At 44.9% G+C, this 18,765-nt stretch overlaps 1 protein-coding gene across 2 annotated transcripts in view; it reads right to left on the bottom strand.

Annotated features, from left to right (window-relative positions):
- The window catches only part of Fgd4 (FYVE, RhoGEF and PH domain containing 4), a 170,820-nt gene extending 161,269 nt beyond the window's left edge, over nucleotides 1-9,551 (bottom strand). Inside the window, exon 1 of one of the 2 annotated variants that reach the window (XM_040751202.1) lies at nucleotides 9,188-9,551. Coding sequence is in view for 1 of the 2 variants with exons in the window: in XM_040751197.1 (XP_040607131.1) it covers nucleotides 8,797-8,947 (151 nt within the window). In the remaining variant the exon portion in view is untranslated. Of the gene's footprint in view, nucleotides 1-8,796; nucleotides 8,983-9,187 lie in introns of those variants that run through there. The other variant, XM_040751197.1, reaches the window with a different exon arrangement.
- Between the last annotated feature and the right edge of the window lie 9,214 nt (nucleotides 9,552-18,765).

Here is an 18,765-nt window from a genome sequence, read left to right as displayed (position 1 = left end):
TTGATCTGCGGTTCAGCCAGTAGGCGAGGTTGGCTGATCAACAGGCACCAGGGATCCGCCAGTGTCTAACACCTGGCCTCTTTCTTTTCTTTTATAACACTGAGCTAGTTTGTTTTTATTTTGAGACATGGGCTCCAGAAATTGAATTCAGGCCTTCCTGCTTGCTAGGCAAGCACTCTGCTGACTGAGCCATCTTCCCTGCCCTGTGGGCCTCTTGTGTGTCTACACAATGCCGGCTGCAAGGTCTTGCTCCCTTTGCATTTACAAAGTTTCCATAGCTAGGATTTTATGATCCATGCTTTTAAGTGACAGTCCTAAGTAACACATTTCTTCAGTAGAGGTGTAACAGTAAGTAGCAGACTAATACTGAAGCACACACTCTTGGCCTGGGGTTCTGTGACTGGCCACCCTCTGCCTCATGGGTTGTGTCCTATGATCTATTATCCGAGGAAGGGAAGACTAGGGTTTACAGATGGTTCTATGTGTTACACAAGTACCAACCAGAAGTGGACAGCTGCAGTATTATAACCTCTCTCTGGAACAACCCTGGAAGAAACCGGCAAAAGGAAATTTTCACAGTAGGCAAACTTCAGGCAGTACACATGGTCATACAGTTTGTTTGGAAGGAGAAAATGGCCAGATGTGTGATTGTTCACTGATGAATGGGCTGTAGCCCTGACTGACTGGATGGTCAGGGGCTTGGAAAGAGTGTGATAGGAAAATTGGTGAGAAAGACATCAGGGGAAGAAGTATATAGATTGATCTCTCCAAATGGGTGAAGGATGCAAGGATACTTTTGTCCCATGTAAATGTTCATCAGTAAGTGACTTAGCTGAGAAGGAGTTCAATAATCAAGAAGACAGGATGACCCATTCTATGAATAGTCAGCCTCTTTCCCCAGCCATCCCTGTCATTAGCCAATGGGACCACAAACAAGTAGTCATAGTGACACAGATGGGGGATAAGCATGGGCTCAACAACACGGACTTCCACTCACCAAGGCTGACCCGACTACCGCTGCTGCTGAGTGCCAGATCTGCCAACAGCAGAGACCAACACTGAGCCCCCATAAGGCACCATTTCCCAGGGTGATGAGCTGGTGATCTGATGACAGACTGACTACACTGAACCACTTTCTTTGTGGATAGGACAATGCTTTGCCCTTACTGGAGTAGATACACATTCTGGTTATAGACTTGCCTTTTCCACACATAATGCTTCTCCCAATACTATCTGTGAACTTAGAGACTGCTTTATCCTTTGTCATGGCATTTCACACAGCATTGCTTCTGACCAAGGAACTTACTTCACAGCCAAACAAGTGTGACAGAGGGCCAATGCTCATAGAATCCGCTGGTCTCAACAGGTTCCCCAAGATCCTGAAGCAGCTGTCCTGATAGAATGATGAGATGGCCTTTTAACACCAATTAATAGTAGTCACGTGGAGGGCTGAGGCAGGGTTCTCCAGAAGTATAATGTTTAAACCAGTGTTCAATATATAGTAAGGTTGTTCTCATAGCCAGGATTCACACCTTCAGAAATCAAGGGGTAGAAAGGCGAATAGTTCCACTCACTAGCACCCCTAGTGATCCCCTAAGAAAAATTTTGCTTCCTGTTCTCACAACCTTAAATTCTGCTGGCCTAGAATTTTTGGTTCCAGAGGTGGTTTGGTTTGAATATAAATGGTCCCCATAGACTCATATATTTGGATGCTTAGTCATCGGGGAGTGGCACTACTTGAGAAGGGTTAGGAGGTGTGGCCTTACTGGAGAAAGTGTGTCACTGGGGGTTGGCTTTGAAGTTTTAAAAGCCCAAGCCAGGCCCAGTGGCTCTCTTTCTACTCCCTGTGGACCCAGATGTAGAACTCTCAGCTCCTTCTCCAGTACCATGTCTTTCTGCATTCTGCTATGCCACCCCCCCATAACGATGATGAACAAAACCTCTGAAATTGTAAGCAAGCACCAATTAAATGTTTTCCTTTATAATTGCCATGGTCATGGTGTCTCTTCATAGCAATAGAACACTGACTAAGACAGGACTCTTCCAGGATAGGTGGACTGGGGAGCAAAAGGAAAGGAAAATAACAGGGTACAAGTTATCGAATAGGGGACATTTGAAAGAGGGGTGCTTTGGGGGAAGGGGTAAATACAGAAAAAGGAAGAAAGAGTAAAATAATAATAAAGATGTCTTGTAAAGACATAGGCAATCATACTATTAACAATTTACCTTAGAAACCTATAATACACCTAATTCTATATATTAATAACATTTCTCATCTGGGCTAAGAATGCTCCCTTTAAAGGCCACCTAACAAAAACTAGACATAAGAAGCCCTCTTTTGAGGTCAAGGCTGTCTAAGAGACTCCCAAACATACAGCCTGTAGTTATTGCCTCCAGAAGCAGAAGATGAGTTCTCATTGCTGAAGATACCATGCACTTCAGAAATAGGGTCCAGAGGCCACTGAGCCCTGACTGACCTGAAAGCTTCCTGCTGGAGGCATGGTACCAGAAGGCACCACGTAAATTTCCAAAGGAGGGAGGCAGGGAACAGCCCTGCCCAGGTAAGGCTCTGTGAACCATGATAGTGATGAGCATGGCATGATAACCCTAAGGACACACTCCTTGTCCACATAAAAGCCCATTGTCCTGGAGGTAATTCCCAACTGGCAACCTACTCATTACTAAGCAGTGCAATAAGGACTAACATTTATGTAGGACAAAGTCAAATTTGTTCAAAACCTGTTTTTATATCACCAATATAGCAGAAATAAAAGTGGGAAATCTTAATATAGGCTTTTATAAACAGTAGACTCATAGAAGCTTGTCTTTAAAGGGCCGTGTAGTGAGTGCTATGAGGAAGGAGTGGAGTCTTCAATAAATACTGTATTACCCATCTAAGTGATCACAGTCCGTCAGGTGCAGGTTTTCCCGCATCTTTGAGGACTTTTAAACTCCCGTTGCACTCCGTCTGTCCCGTACTTTCACGTCCAGCTCATGAACACACCCAAGCTTCTCCAGCTGGCGAATGTTACAGGAAGGTCATATTCCTGTGGGAACTTACCAATCAATGATCTTTGTTCTCTGTTTCACTCTTCTAAGGTCCATGGAGGATACTCCTGTACACCAACCACACAACTGACTGAAACACCATCTCAACCATATCTTTTACACAACTTGATAGAAAACACTTACATTTTTATAATCAATTTTTGCTTTTATTTACTATAACAAGAATATGTAAGCCAATCTTGGTGGCACACACCTTTAATCTCAGCACTCAGAAGGCTACACAGAAAAACCCCGTCTTGAAAAGAGGAGGACTGTCACACAAGAATTCAAACCAATCAACCATCCCGTCCATCTTCAAAAGTGGGGGAGGAAGAATCTTCAAAGGCTTCAAAACCACCAGCCCTCAAAAAGAAACTGATTCCCAGCTCCCAAGCCCCCTCTGGTTCGCAGTGCCTTTTTCTCTGTGTGTCTGCTGTGTGTGTGTTCTGTCACCCCAAGTAAACGCCTTCCTTCAACTGCTGGTTCTTGGTGCCTGAGGTTTCTCTGCAGCTACCTGTTGCATTACAGATTTCTTTCCTGCAGAGAAAATGAGCCTGATCAAGAGCCCTACACTACGTCATTTTAAGACGTCCAGACTGCCTCCGGTAAAAAGGAAACAAATTATATACTTTCAACCTATAACAACACAAAATATACACTCCTATTCCAAAATAGAGAGATTAGGAAAGACTGAACTAAGGGATGACCAAAACTGAGCAGGGCAAACATCAAACCCTGTAGAGTATATGCAGTGTCTGGGACTTTAGCTTCAAAGAGCTCATATACTTCATTGTGGTGATACTCTGTCTATGATCTAATTAAGCTTGTCGGAAGATCAGAGTGGAGAGCTAAGCCACTTGTTAGCCACACACTTAGATAAGATCTAAGCCACGAGTTAGCCACAGAAGACAGGCAGTGGTGGTCACACATTTAATCTCAGCATTCGGGAGACAGAGGCAGATGGATCTCTGTGAGTTCAAGGCCACCCTGGGCTACATGAGAATGGCTCAGTCTAAAAGAGAAACAGAGCTCACTCCTTTGATCCCAGCACTTGGGATGATACGCCTTTAATCCCAGCACTAGAGAGGAATAAAAGGCAGGAGGAGACAGGAACAGTAGAGTCTGAGGCTTGTTGGAGACAGATGCAGTCTGGACAGAAGGCAATCTGAGGACAGGATCGCCCCTTTGGTCTGAGCTTTGGTAGAGCTAAGAACTCTCTAGTGGCTGGCCCCTTTGCTTCTCTGACCTTCAGCTGGGTTTTTATTACTTTTTTATTATTAAAACCAACTCGAACTCGTGCAACACTTCACCCTTCAGCTTTGCGGCCTGCTGGGCTGGTTTCACTCCATATCTGCAGTTCTCCTTGGCAGGTTTCTCATGGCTCTGGCATCTCAAACGTCTCGGGGGCTTCACCAAAGCCCAGGTTTCACTTTCACGGTCTCATGAAATGGCCTATCACTGCTTCACAGGAACCACACAGCCATGTACCGCCTGGCCACAGCAGCTCTCTGAAACTGTGGAGAGTAAATCCACAAGGCCCTTTTCTCCTGCATGTTTCTTGCCTCCAAAGCCAGTTTCACATAAACGACACTGTCAAATTTGGCTACCAACTTGGGGTAGACACTTATCTCCTTTGAATCCATTAACAGCAGCTTCTGTATGTTAAAGCGATTGCTTGCTAGATGAAAGCCACCCCTTGGGCTTTCCCCTTTCATAACCTGTAGCTCAGCTAGAAGCGGGTCTTACCCTGAAGGCACCTTCCCAATGCAGGAAATAGTCACTTAATGGCATTAATCCCCTTAACATGCTCTTTTTTTCTCTGTATTTCTTTAGTCCCATTTGCTCTTGACTATAGGACTTCATTACTTACGCTGTCTTGACAGTTCCTCTGCCAAAGAAACTAGCACATTTCTTTTTTAATTCAGTCCTGTGTAAATTTTTAGGACAAGGGCAGAAAACAGGAAGATTCTTTGCCAAAATAGCACATGTACAGTCAGTCTGTAGACCAGTTGCCAACAGAAACCTTGTTCCCTCTGAAAATTCTCAAGTTGGGCTCCACTCCTCCACCTCTGGGTTTACAGTAAAAAGCATTGCTGAGAAGAAAATAGGATAGACAGAGAGCTGAGAAATTTACACTATATTGTTAAAAAACTTTCCAGAAAACAGCAGTTGCGTCTTGTTCCCAACTTCATACAAGTATTTGCAATGCCCCTCAATGGGAAAGCCTTTTTAGGGGCAAGTCCCTAAAGACTCAAGGAGCAAATGATTGGTTTAACTTTCAATTCATCAACCGTTGGAAACTCAAGATAATTTGGCTCTGGGAAATCACTAAAAACTCTCTTATCAGTCAATCGACCTTGTAGAATCTTTACCAAGTAGTTAAACTTCACACACAAGATTGTTTTTCCTGGAAACTGTTTGCAGCACAATATTGTCATCAATGCAGATACTTCATAGATAACAGGAAAATGAAAGAAAGAAACTACTTTAAATGAGGATTAGTAGGAACAACACCAAATAGGAAGAAAAGCCTTTCCCAGGAGCTGGAGAAACCCTCTCCTGCCTGAGCAGAGCTGTTACATCGGGGAAGTCTTTTCTTGGAGCAGGGCTGTAAGCTGCTATACGTACTGTGACCTGTGATATTCCTTGGTCTCCTCTGGCTCAGCCAGACTAAGCCTGACCCCCACTGAGTTGGGTGACAACTGTCTGAATGGTCTGGTCCTCATTTGGTCCTCCCAGAATCCTTGGGACGACTGAGACTACAGGCTGCAGTGACCTTTTCCTTCGGCCCTCTCTTCCATGGGAACAGTGTTGGCCATACCCTCTCGTTCCCTCTTGGGATGCCTCTTAGAAAACCTCCAGAGAGAGAAGAGGGGCCTGTCTGAAATTGTCAGATCTTATCTGTTATAGGATATCTAAGAGCAGTCTACATCTGGCCAACATATACAGTAACCTCTAGTTTTATCATAGAGAAGGAAAGAATCTGGGAGGGACAGGTATTTTAGAATTTGACTTAGGTGTTACAGGGATAAGTATCTCCTTTTGGCAACCTGCTGGTGAGCAGTCTCTGGATCCCATTGTACAAGTGGTCTGGTTGAACCATATATATAAGTTTAACAATAGCAGAGAGAGGAAAGAAATACGAAACATTTTCCATCACCATAGATTATTTTCTTATACCTTCAGAACTTTCAGTACGTGACACTTTCTTATACATTCAGCGCTTACTTACTTTCATGACCTCAGACAGCACTTTCTTAGACCCTCAGAACTTGTTATCCTCAGTGCTTACTTAAGCTTTCATGTCCTCAGACCTTTATAACGCTTTTTGGGGACTCTTATTGCAACGGGGCTGAATTTTCATCAGTAGAGTTTCCTGGGTTCTCTTAGGAATCCAATCCTGTCACACAGTGCTGTATCTCAGTTTCTCTCCATGACCCCTTCATGTCTTTTAAAACTGATACCACCTAGGTGACTCTTACATTACAAAGTTGGCTACCAGCAAGAGGTCTGCTCCTGTATGAGTACATGAAGGTGCAGCTTTAATACATTATTAAACAATCATTGTTTTGTTTTTAAAATTCTATCATGAACCCTGCTCTTATGATTTTTGTTTTCAGGACAGGAATTATCACACAAGAGAGAAACAGGCATGAGGGTAAACCCCAGTGAAGGAGAGATGGATAAAGGAGTTATAGGAAGCTGAATCAGCCTTTCCTCAGCCTGGTAATAGAGTAATTCCCTGATCCTATTAGGATGGGGTGTTTCTTAGAGGTAAGGGTCTCTTGGATGATAAACATCTATATGTAAGAGCTACTCCAGAGAGGTAGAGGTGAGAAGAAACGGAGAAGAAAGCAGGTTTAGAGAATTTGAATTATTTGTTTGTACAGTGGAAGAAGTTGTCATCATTGAAAATTGAAGAAGCCAATTTTGGCCATTTGACCTGTACTGAGGCCATTGTGAGGCTTTAATACAATTGGAGTCTGTGGAGGAAGAGGAAGAGGGTCACAAAGTGAACTCCACTGGAGGAGTTTCTGTAAGCTCCAAGTGGGAGCTGAGAGACAGAAGAGACAGGGTCACAGAGGCCCAGATGTCATTAAAGAGACTTGGGGAGGGGGGCCTTAATAGGCAGCTCCTGGTGGGAGAAGGCCAGAAGACAGGGAAGGTTCCGACAGTTGCCCACATGGTGAGGCCCCCGAGGGTGTAGCAGGCTCCAGGAGCCACAGAGAGAGAACCGTTACCAAGTAGGGGAGACGGATGCTCGGAGTGGGTGGAGGAAGAAGCGGTTGAAGAATTTGGAACCAATATGATCAGTGGTAGAGGCCAGCACAAACAAATGGTCTGTACACAGCTTAGGAGTCATTTTGAAACGTTAAAGCACTGGCTCTATGGGGCGAAGGGAAACTATGGCTGAGTTAACGAGTCAGAGATCCTGAATCAAGAGGTAGGTTCCACTGGCTTTTCTAACTGGGTATCGGGGTATTCAAGGGAGAAGTGGAGAGCAGAAGGATTTTTCTTAGGTCAGGGATGAGCGCCTAAGTGCCCTGAGGCTTTGGGAAGAAAGAGGATATTGAGCCTGGGTGGTTCATTTGGTGAGGTTTTGTAAATGAATGATAAGGGGAGTGATGTCTGGTTATAGAGTGGTTTTGGGTGCCGCATACCTGAGGATTTACTTAAGAGGGCAATAAGGGAAAAGGCATGTCAGATCGTGTGGTTTGGAGAAGGAGGAGGGAAACAGCTGGCGAACCTGGGGCCAATCGGATGGGGGAGTCAGAGATACAGGCTCCCACTTTGGCTAGGAGGTCCCTTCCCAGCAACAAGACAGGACAGGTTGGCACCACTTGGAAGGAATGGGTAAGGGGAATACTCCTAAAGATATAGCTACGTGCTGGGGTTTGGTCAGAATGGTAAGGCTGTACTCCTAAAATAGAGGAACGAGGGGGAGAAGTGAGTCGCCAGAACACCGACAGGAGTGAAAAAGTGACTCCGGTGTCCAGAAGGAAGGAGATGAATTGCCCTGATACTGTGATAACTACTGAGGCTCCCTGTCAGAGATGGTGGTGGTCAGCCCAAGGGAGCCCGGTCCCCATCAGTCATACATGGACAAACCAAGTAAATCAGATGAAAGGTGATCTGAGCTTAATGTCCTCATGCCACGAAGGACATAGGGACAATCAACACTCCAGTGTCCTTCTTGATGGCTCCTTGGACATGGTCTGGGTGGTTTATGAGGATTCTGACAGACCTTGACCCAGTGAACCTCCTGACCACATTGGAAACAAGGACAGAGGTTCTTGGTCTTTAGGAGACCAGGGAGCCTGGACTTTTGCTTTGGCCACTTAGAGGTCTTAGCCATCAAGCTGGTTATATTCTTGCTAAAGCAGCTTTAGAAGAAAGAACAAACTAGGAAGATCGCTAGTCCTTAGGATAGCTAACCCAGAGGTTCCTTTCCAACAGGAGAGGGCGCCATCAACGCTGCTGGCGGCTGGCCCAAGAGCCCCCTCCCACACACCCACGGCACGCCCCCGAAGGCACATCCCCCAGCCCACGCACCCACGGCACGCCCACCCAACCCACGTACCCACAGCACGCCCTCCCAGTCCACGCACCCACGGCACGCGCCCCACCCACGGCAGCCCGCCCCAGCCAGCCCAGCACTCCCCGCACCCACGGCACGCCCTCCCAGCCCACGTACCCACGGCACGCCCACCCAGCCCACGGCACGCCCCTCAGCCCGCCAACGCGTACCTGCGGCCTGGCCCGGGACGGCGACGCACTCAGCGCTCCGCCAGGGCGGCAAAGGCCTGCTCCAGGGCCGCGGGATCCCGGGCGGCAGGTAGGCGCCTGACTTCCGCCGGATCGCCACCCGCCTGAAAGTGTAGTGGCCCTCGCTGTTCATGGTGGCCTGAGGTCCCTCCCCGGAAGCCTCGGCCCACGTCCAGACTGAGCGGCCCCGGCGCCCCCCGCAGCCCCCGCAAGCGCCGCTTCCCCGACCGCTGCGCTCCTGCTCCGGGGCACTCGGGCGGTGACCCACGGCCCAGCCAATCGCCGGGGCGCAGCGCGGTGCTGCCCGAGAGGCTCGGGGCACCGGCGTTGCCCATTGGTCCAGGGGAAGGGCGCGTGCACCTGCCGGGCTTACCTGGACCGCAGAACCGCCTCGCCCGCTCACCTGCGGGCCACGCCCCGGGATGCCGGAAGAACAGTCCCTCGGGTTAACTCCAAGGGCCAAAAGTCGCTCGGGCAGCGGCGCTGCCCACATTCCAAGGGCCAAAAGTCGCTCGGGCGGGCCGTGCTGCTGCGAACTTTAGGTAAGGAAATCAAGCTTTGAAACTGGAATTCCAACCGAGGCTGCACCGTCGCTGTTTTAGGAAGAACCGAATCGTCTTGCCAGGAGCACTGTTGGAAGAAGAATACGGAAGCACAGCTCTCAGCTTAAAGGGAATGAGATCGTTTCGTCCGGAGCCTTCCCAAGTGACCTTGACCCGGGGAACACCGATTTAGGTTACCCCAAATGCCATGTTCCAACGTGGAAGCAGTCATAGTTTCACAAATAAAATCAAGGGAAGTATAAACTACATCGGTAGATATATCAGAGAGGCAGTCACAAACAAGGTGGACGCCTTTTTTTTTTTTTAATTGGCCTTGAGATACTATCTGACATTCTTAGCTTTGGGGTTGCTAGAAGTCAGTGGGTCGGCTAAGTCGATAGATTCCAAGGGTTTTTAACATGTTAGTCACAGGGTGTTAGTTTTGACACAGAGGTGGGCAAGAGATGGCTGCTCTCCTAGATTAAAGTTAGTCCAAGGCAAGGTCGTTAGTGTCTGGCCTGCAACATTCCAGTCTCTTAACAGTACCCAGATTGTATTCAGTCAGTCTCTGCAGACAGATGTCTTAAGTTTTCATCCAGAGTAAACCGGAAGTGGAGTGAACATCCACAGGTTTCAAGAACAGTGAAGACCCATTTATCATGACCACTGTCAAAAATATAGTAATAAATTCAAGAGACTTGTGAAAACGAAGTCACTTTTAATGTATAATTCTGCAGAAAGGGGACATAAGCGCCAAGAAGAGTGAAAGTAGCTGGCTTGGTGATCTGGGGCAAGACAATGGTTTTTTAAAGCTCCTTAATTGCGATAAACGTTCCACCTCTCTTCCCACAGACCAGGACTTGTTCTTTTCCAAATTCCCCATCTTATGAGTTTAGGATAATTTATTTAATAAGTAATTTGGGGCTCCATACTGCCCTCCTTTGACCTGAGCTGTCACATAGCAGACTGTCCATACTTTTCCAGCTCTCAAGAGCTGTGAGGAAAGCTGACTTCAGCCTCCAGGAGGAGGGAGCAAAGCCTGGAAAACCTGCTTGTCTGCAGCTCATGAACTTGAGCACACTTCATACTGAACATGAACAGTAGCAGCTCATTGCTTCTACTGCTTTCAGGGATTTAGTGGCAGTGCACCAATGCACTTCAGAGTTCTTTTAAATTTATCAGGCATACACACATCTATGCATATGTGCAAGTCCATATACATATACACATGAGAGAGAGAGGGAGGGAGAGAGAGAGAGAGAGAATACGTCTGTGTCTGTGTGTGTTCCTAAACCAGAGAGAGAGAGAGAATACATCTGTGTCTGTATGTTCCTAAACCACAGAGAGACAGGGAGGAAAAGGACACATTCAAGTTCTCCAGCTGAAGCAGTTTCACAGCTGCTACATTAATTTTGGAAGTCTTCCCCAAATTACTTCAATTAATCCTACACCCAGCTTGGTAAAGGGTAACCCCATAATCCAACTCTTTTCTGCCAGACTTTTTCAGTTCCTTGGCTTCTATTCCAATTAACATACCCTTAAAAGAACTATTTTCCCAATTTATTGTGTGTGTGTGTTTCCCCATCTGTGTTGCTGAGGTTCAAACCTAGGATTTTCCTCATCCTAGATAAGCATTCTACATCTGTACTGTCTCCATAGCCCTATTGTTAATGTACCTATTCAGATCTTGTTTAAAGGAGCTCCATTAGGGTCCATTCTCCATTATTACAAGGCTACAGATAAGCATTTTCTCTTTCTGGGCAATTGCAATTTAATCTGCTGTGCCATGAACGAGTGACTTTAATTATAAATTACACAATTACCTATATGTAATATCTGCTGCTTAAAAGGCTAATACAGGATGATCACCATTTCAAGTATTAGTATTCAGACATCTGTACTGGCCTGCCCTTGGGATTCTGACAGGATATGTCCTCAGCTACTGCCACTAAGAGCATTCACTATGTTCCCTTCTAAAAGGGCCCTGCCCACCTCCCATCCCCCTCTCTCTTTCTATCCTTCTCTCTGTTCCACTCTCCCCCCCTCCCCCTCTTTCCTCTCTCCCCCTTCCCTTTCTCCTCTCTCCTGCTGCTCCTGTCTCCAGAGGCTGGTCTCCCCCCCTTCTCTTTCCTCTTTTTATGGTCCCTTTCCCTGATTTAAGAAAAAAACCCTCTGATTGAACCTTGTTGCTGCCATCTTTCTCAAGGGCACTGTTTTTCTTAAATTACCACGTAAGTTCTGCCTAGACTGCAGAGTGTGATCAAGGCCAGCTTGGTCACCTACCAAGATTCTGTTTCCATTGCCCAGTGGGGGAATTCTTGCCTTGTATGTCCGAGACCCTGGGCACTGGATGTAGCACAGAATAAAGTAATGCACAAAGAGCTTTACCTCCTGATGTATAAATTAATTCCAATCCAAACCTGTCATATGTCACTATGTTCAATAAAAAGGTATGGTCGCATTTAATCATAGTGCATTAGCAGTATAGTTTAATTATTTTCAAGTGAGAAGAGGCTGGCAAGCTTCTCTTTAGAAATGAATTATCAAACAAAACATTTTTTTCTTAGGAGATAATTCTCTTTCTGCAGTAAGTGTAAAACCAAAAATATACCTCACAGGTTAATGGAAACTGAAACCAAGAACATACCTTGCAGGTACAGAGTTCTGTTTATAGTCAAAAACAGTTCCTGCCTGTTACTAGCTAAGAGATATGTCCTATGTCAAGTCCCTGCTAATTGAGGTTTTTTTATTTGTAATCAAGAATCAGTTCCTGGTCTAATGTAAACTGACTGGAGTCCCCATTCACCTGATGTGTATTCTTACCTTTGGTATGTATCCTTGCCTTTATTGCTCCCCTTTTATTGTATCCTTTTGACAATAGACAGCTGCCAACCCCACCACTCCTTGTGAATACCTTATCCTTCTATAAAAGGGACTTAGAGAGGCCAGTGGGGGCTGTTCTTAAACACCCCCACCCCGACTTAGAGGGGGACAGCCAGCTGGCCAGCTTTGGGTACCCCCAAATATGGCTTGCTTTAATTCAGACAATCATGGGCTTGGTTGTTTCTTTCTCATGAATTTTTGGATTAACAGCAAATACACCTATATGAGACAGAGGAATTTTAATATAGATGTTTGAAACAGTGATTTCAAGCTGCCTCATTTGAAGGACGATTTTCTTTTTGGATTTTGAAGACAGGGTTTCTCTGTGTAACCTTGGCTGTCCTGGAATTCACTCTGTAGACCAGGCTGGTCTTGAACTCAGAGACCTACCTGCTTCTGCCTCTGGAGTGCTGGGATTGTACTATCACTGCTCAGCTCATTTGAAGATCCCCCCCCCTCTCTTCTGATTCCTGATTCAGGTTGTTTATATTTACCTGATATATGTGTTCACATCAATGCATATCTGTGTTTTCACATGGAATATGTGGTGGTTTGAAAGAAAATGGCCCCCAAAGGGCACTATTAGGAAGTGTGGCCTTGATGTCGAAGTGTGTCAACTATGGGGGCAAGCTTTGAGGTCTCTTTTCTCAAGCTTCACTCAGTGTGACAGTAAGTAGACTTGCTGTTGCTCTGAGTTAAGATGCAGGACTCTCAGCCCCAGCACCACGTCTGCCTGCACGCCACCATGCTCCCCCACCCTCACCCCCCATCGCCAGGATGCTACTGAACTGAAAGCCTGAAACTGTAAGCAAGACACCCCAATTAAATGTTTCTTTATAGGAGTCACAGCAATAAAATACTCTAAGACAGAATGTTTTACAACTGTCACTAGGAATCAGCCCAACACAAACGCCAAGTATCATAATACATAATAGTGTGCTGCTGAGTATTTTAATATAAACCATATTTTTATGGAAGGATCTTTCTATATAGGCCAGTCTGGCTTTGAACTCACTATGTAGTTCAGCTTGGCCAGAAATTTGTAACAATCCTCTTGCCTGCCTTTCTCTAATGCTAGGATAAAGAAGTACCCCCACCATGGTTATTAGAAACTTGTTCTAAGGGACCTTGTTTGGGTTATATATTTTACCACATTAGATGAATGGAGTCAATAGGATTTTATTTTATTTCATTATAGTGAAGATGGACATTTCTGTTCCACCATGTCCCGCAGCCCTTGAGTCCCAAATAAACACACAGAGGCTTACATTAATTATAAACTGTTCGGTAGATGGCTTAGGCTTCTTACTGTTTAGCTCTCTCTTAATTATTAACCTATAACTATTAATCTATGTATTTTCACATGACATCCTGCCTTCCCAGTAGCTACATGACATCTCCCTGGAGGCTCCTCTCTGCATTCTTCCCAGAATTCTCCTCATCTGATAGTTCCACCTACACTTCCTGCCTGGCTGCTGGCAAATCAGCATTATTTTATCAACCAATAAGAAAAGTATATATTCACAGCACACAGAAGGACATCCCCCATCAGCTCCTCTTTTCTGTCTAAATGAAAAAGGTTTTAATTTTGAAATAGTAAAAATATAACAAAGCAGTTGTCAAGCAAGAACCATAGTTAACAGTATTTAGTTCATTAACATTTGACAAAATTTAAAGAAAATATTCTATCATCTACCCTATCTTTGTGAGTCTAAAGTTTAATACGTAACTTATCTTTTACCATAACTAATGAAAGTCATAAGCATAACTATCTGTCTTCAACTCCATCAAAGAACTCAGAAGGATAATATATAAACTCTTATAAGCTCTAGAACTGACAGAGACATCTTGCTGCCTGGACAGTCACCCAAAGTTTCTCTGTGACGTTGGGGCATCCATCTTCAGACCATAGGCTGAACCTAGATCCTCTTCTTGAGCAATCAGTGCTCCTAACTACTCAGCAATCTCTCCAGCCCCCAAACACACACACATACACACACACACACACACACACACACACACACACACACACAATTTTTGAGACATTGTTCATTAGTTAATGAAGCAGGAACCTTGAAGAACAACCCTCTCCCCATGGGACCAGGCAGGACAAAAGACACAGAGAGGGAGCTACCAGAGAGATGCCATGTAGCTGCCAAAGGAGTAACATGCCAGAGCATTACAGGTAAGCAACAGCCTTGTGGCAATACATATTTTAATAGAAATGGGTTAATAATTAAGAGAGAGCTAGCCAATAAGAAACCTGAGCCTTCAGCTAAACAGTTTATAATTAATATAAGCCTCAGTGTGTTTTTTTGGGGAGGGGGCTAGGACCAGGCAGGACAGAAACTCTGTCTAATTATATTTATTTTTATTTTATTTGATTAAGGTAAAAAATTGGATATTGTCTTGGATGTGTGGTTTTACCATAACATTTTGTTTGTTAATATAGCTTATAGGAAAATTTCCACTAACTCATCAATACTTTTTGGATGAGAAATGTATTAGGTACCAAAAAGTGATAAGCAGAATAAATAGGTGTTGAGACCCTACTCTGTGACTGAGACAATTCCGAATACTAACCAAACCCTTACAGTTTTCCTTGGGCAAACAGACAAGATTTAAGCCGCAATGGTAGAACTGGGGCTGTAGTTGTCTGAAAGAAGCCTGGATTAGCCAGCTGCTGTGGGCTCCTGCCTACAGCTCCTTACTCACAAGGTTGATGTGGAATGATTATGGATTTAATGCCACCCTGGCATTAAATTAATAGAGAGACTGTGCTCACAAAAGAGAAGGAAGAAGCAGAGGAGGAAGGTTAGGTGGCTTACAATGTGTGAAGCCGGGAGCTACTGCACGAAAGACGACCTTTCCTTCCAACTGCCAGTTAGATGGCCAAAGGATTCTAACACTGCAGACCATGATGAATAGGAGGCATCCATTTCCTCAGGAACTGACATATAATAATGGACTGGGGGTATTTTTAAGGGCTTTGAACTGATCATTTATATTTTCTATATAGGCATAGGCAGGTGGAGGTAAGCTTATTCTATATAGTGAGCTCTACGACAGCCAGGACTACATAGAGAAACCCTGTCTCAAAATTGTGTGTGTGTGTGTGTGTGTGTGTGTGTGTGTGTGTGTGTGTGTGTGTGTTGGGAATAGAGAGATTGCTTAGTAGTTAGGAGTACTGATTGCTCTTGCAGAGGATCCAGGTTCAGATCCCAAGCACCTAACTCCAGTTCCAGTGGATCTGATGCCTTCTTCTAACCTCTATGTTATGTGTAGTGCTTTGGATGAGAAAAGCCCCCATAAGCTGATATATTTGAGTAGTTGGTCCACAGTTGGTGGAACTTTTTGTGAAGGATTAGGGGCTGTGGCCTTGTTGGAGAAGTGTGTCACTGAGGAAGGGCTTTAGGGATTCAAAAGCTTATGCTATTCACAGTTCTCTCTCTCTCTCTCTCTCTCTCTCTCTCTCTCTCTCTCTCTCTCTCCCTCCTTCCCTCCCTCCCTCCTTCCATCTCTCTCTCTCTTGCTTGCTCACTCTCATTTTCTCATTATCTCCAACCCCTTGGGCTGATTTCTCAATGTAAAAGCTCTTACTTAGCTACTGCATCAATGCTGTGCCTGACTGCCTGCCTGCTGGCATGCTCCCCACTATGATTGTAATGGACTCACCCTCTGAAACACACTCAGAATAAACTTTTTCTTTCATAAATTGCCTTGGTCATGCAGGCAAAACAATCATACAAATAAATCTTTACAATTATATTAATCATATCCTGTCCTCTGCTACTATAACACAATACTTGAGGCATGTAGTTCATAAAGAATATGGGGCTGAAGAGATGGCTCAGCAGTTAAAGAGTACTTACTGTTCTTCCAGAGGACCCAGGTTCAATTCCCAGCCCCCATATAGCAGCTCAAAACCATCTATAGCTCCAGTTCCAGGGAACCAGTACTCTTCCAGTCTGTATAGGTACTATACATATGTGATGTACTTACATATGTGCAGTCCCCTGCACACAAAATAAAAATAAATAAAAGCCTTCAAGTTACAAGAACACTCTAGACTAAGAGACTGGATGTCTACAGTAATGGGTTTCATTAAGACAATCCCATGCATATGGGCCATTAACACATTGTTGTCATCTTTGATCATTCCTTTCCCTGGCTGACTTGATTCCTTCTGCCAAGACAGCCCCTGTCCTTCCATGTCACCACCAGAAATGTGTGAAGACACCTTGTTCTCAACATATTAAGCTGCATTTGTTCTCTCTTTTAAACCATGAAGGGATGCTGTTTACTGGCTTGCTCCCTGTGACTTGATCAGCTTGCATTTGTATACGACCCAAGAACAAATGCAGAAGAGTGGCACCATAATGGGGTTGATCCAATTTAGGATCTCTTTCTTAAATTAATTTGCATTTGCACAAAATGGAGTCTTGGGCAGCTTTCCCGTTGTCCAAGTGCAATGCTCAGGTTCTCTCTTCATTTGTGCTGATATGTATCATAATTGGATGCAATTTCTGCATGCTTTTCTATATATACCCATCAAGAAAAGACCCCCAACCCATGCTTCTAACTCCATCCACTCCCAGCAGAGTTTCTTCCCACATCTCTAGCCAGACAACATAAGACTCTCACCAACTCAACACCATCCATTACCAGTGCACACACCTGATTCCTTTTCAGAGCACACAGCAGACTGGCACTGATCTGAGGACCTACCCTCTTCATCGTTAGGAAGCACCAACCCATACCAGCAAATCTACCCACTTCTATGACTTGACTTAAACACACATTTACTTGCCTTTCTATGTCCCTTTCCACATACACCTGTCAGGGAGCCCAACCAGAACTGATACCCCCATCCACCTAGGCTAGAGTGTCCTTCCCTTACCCCTAGACAGGAAAACTGGACTCCCTCTCGAACTCAGCTTCACACACCCTCACCTCAACACTAACTACACTTACTTCCTAGATACAACGAGGACTGCCTCTTTCCAGGGAAGGGCACTAGACCCACATTAGGAACTCCATTCACCCTCACAATTCATCTGAGGACCCCACATCCCACAACTGCCTTCTGACTGTTATTCCTAGCCCTCTTCTTTAGGTAGAGAATTCTAGATCAAAGGTACAGAAACTATTTCAACAAAATCATAGAAGAAAACTTCCCCAATCTAACAAAAGAGATACCTATTGAGATTCAAGAGACACATAGAACACCAAATAGATGAGAAAAGAAACTCCCTGTGTCATATAATAGTCAAAACAATGGATGTACATAACAAAGGGTATTAAAGTCCAGAAAATGATCAGACTACATGCAAGGGGAAGCCCATCAGAATCACAGCAAAAGAGATTGCACTAGTGTTCTACAAGTTATGAAAGGCTACAAGTGCCCAGCCAGACTACCATACCTAGAAAAGCTATCAGTCATAATTGAATAGGAAGGAACAAATTTCCACAACTGAAAGAGATTTGTGGGATTTATGACTCCTAAGGCAGCTCTCCTGAAGATACTGGAGGGATACTGAGGTTTGAGGAGAAGGTTACATGACCAAGGAGGTGAAATCACATATTGACTCCCCATCTTCAGCTAATCAAGCAGATGTTCTCCAATCCTCCTCCCCACTCATTCTAATACACAAGTCACAAAGTCAAGCAGGCACTCTGCGAAACCCTCAGCCAAGATGGCCAGAGAGGCAAAGAGGTCAATCAGTGAAGCAGGTAGGCAAACTTCAGATCTTCACTGTCCATCCATTCCTCCAAATCCAATCCCCCAGGCTCACTCCCATCTCTGTAACAGACTATACGTTGTCGCCTCTCCTCGCTCTCTGCTCTGGTTCCTATGGGACTAATCAGATCCTATCGGAAAATCCTGCTTTCCTCCTTACTGTGAACTCCCTAAGTGCTCCCCAGCTATCCCCATTCTTAAGTGACAGCTCCCAATACCTAGAAACACATTCACCTCAGAACTCCCAGGGCCCACACCTAACAGAATCCCAGAAGGATTTCATACTAGGCAATGCACAGCCACCACACTCCAGAGAGGGCAACAGAAACAAAGGAACAGAACACCCACCCAACAGATATCAGCGCCTAGAATTACAATATTCTCAAATTCAGATGCCTAGACACCAATGTAAAAACACAATCAATTACAGCCAGGAAAAATATGTCTCCACTAAAGCCCAGGAACCCTATGCCATAATAAGCCCAAGTATTGCAACATTCCTGATACAAGACAAAGACCTTAAAACAGCCTTTATGAATATGATAGAGGTCCTTAAACAAGAATTAATAAATCCCTTAAAGAAATATGAAGGTGACGATGTAATTATATCATTAGACCGAAGATAAATAATAAATGGGTGTTTATTGGGGACAATTACACAGAAAAACACAAAAAACCACCGGAGCGTTTCCCTGCTCTTCCTACTGGATCTGCTGACCCTCCAGAAAGAGTGCACGAAGGAAAGCCATGCCTCAAGCTCCTCTCTTTCCGCTTCTGTCTGCCTGA

Source organism: Mesocricetus auratus, unplaced genomic scaffold (assembly GCF_017639785.1).
Source record: "Mesocricetus auratus isolate SY011 unplaced genomic scaffold, BCM_Maur_2.0 Super-Scaffold_100008, whole genome shotgun sequence".
NCBI classification, from domain to species: domain Eukaryota; kingdom Metazoa; phylum Chordata; class Mammalia; order Rodentia; family Cricetidae; genus Mesocricetus; species Mesocricetus auratus.
Note: the sequence above shows the minus strand (reverse complement) of the source record. Positions and strands in the feature narration are given on the sequence as shown.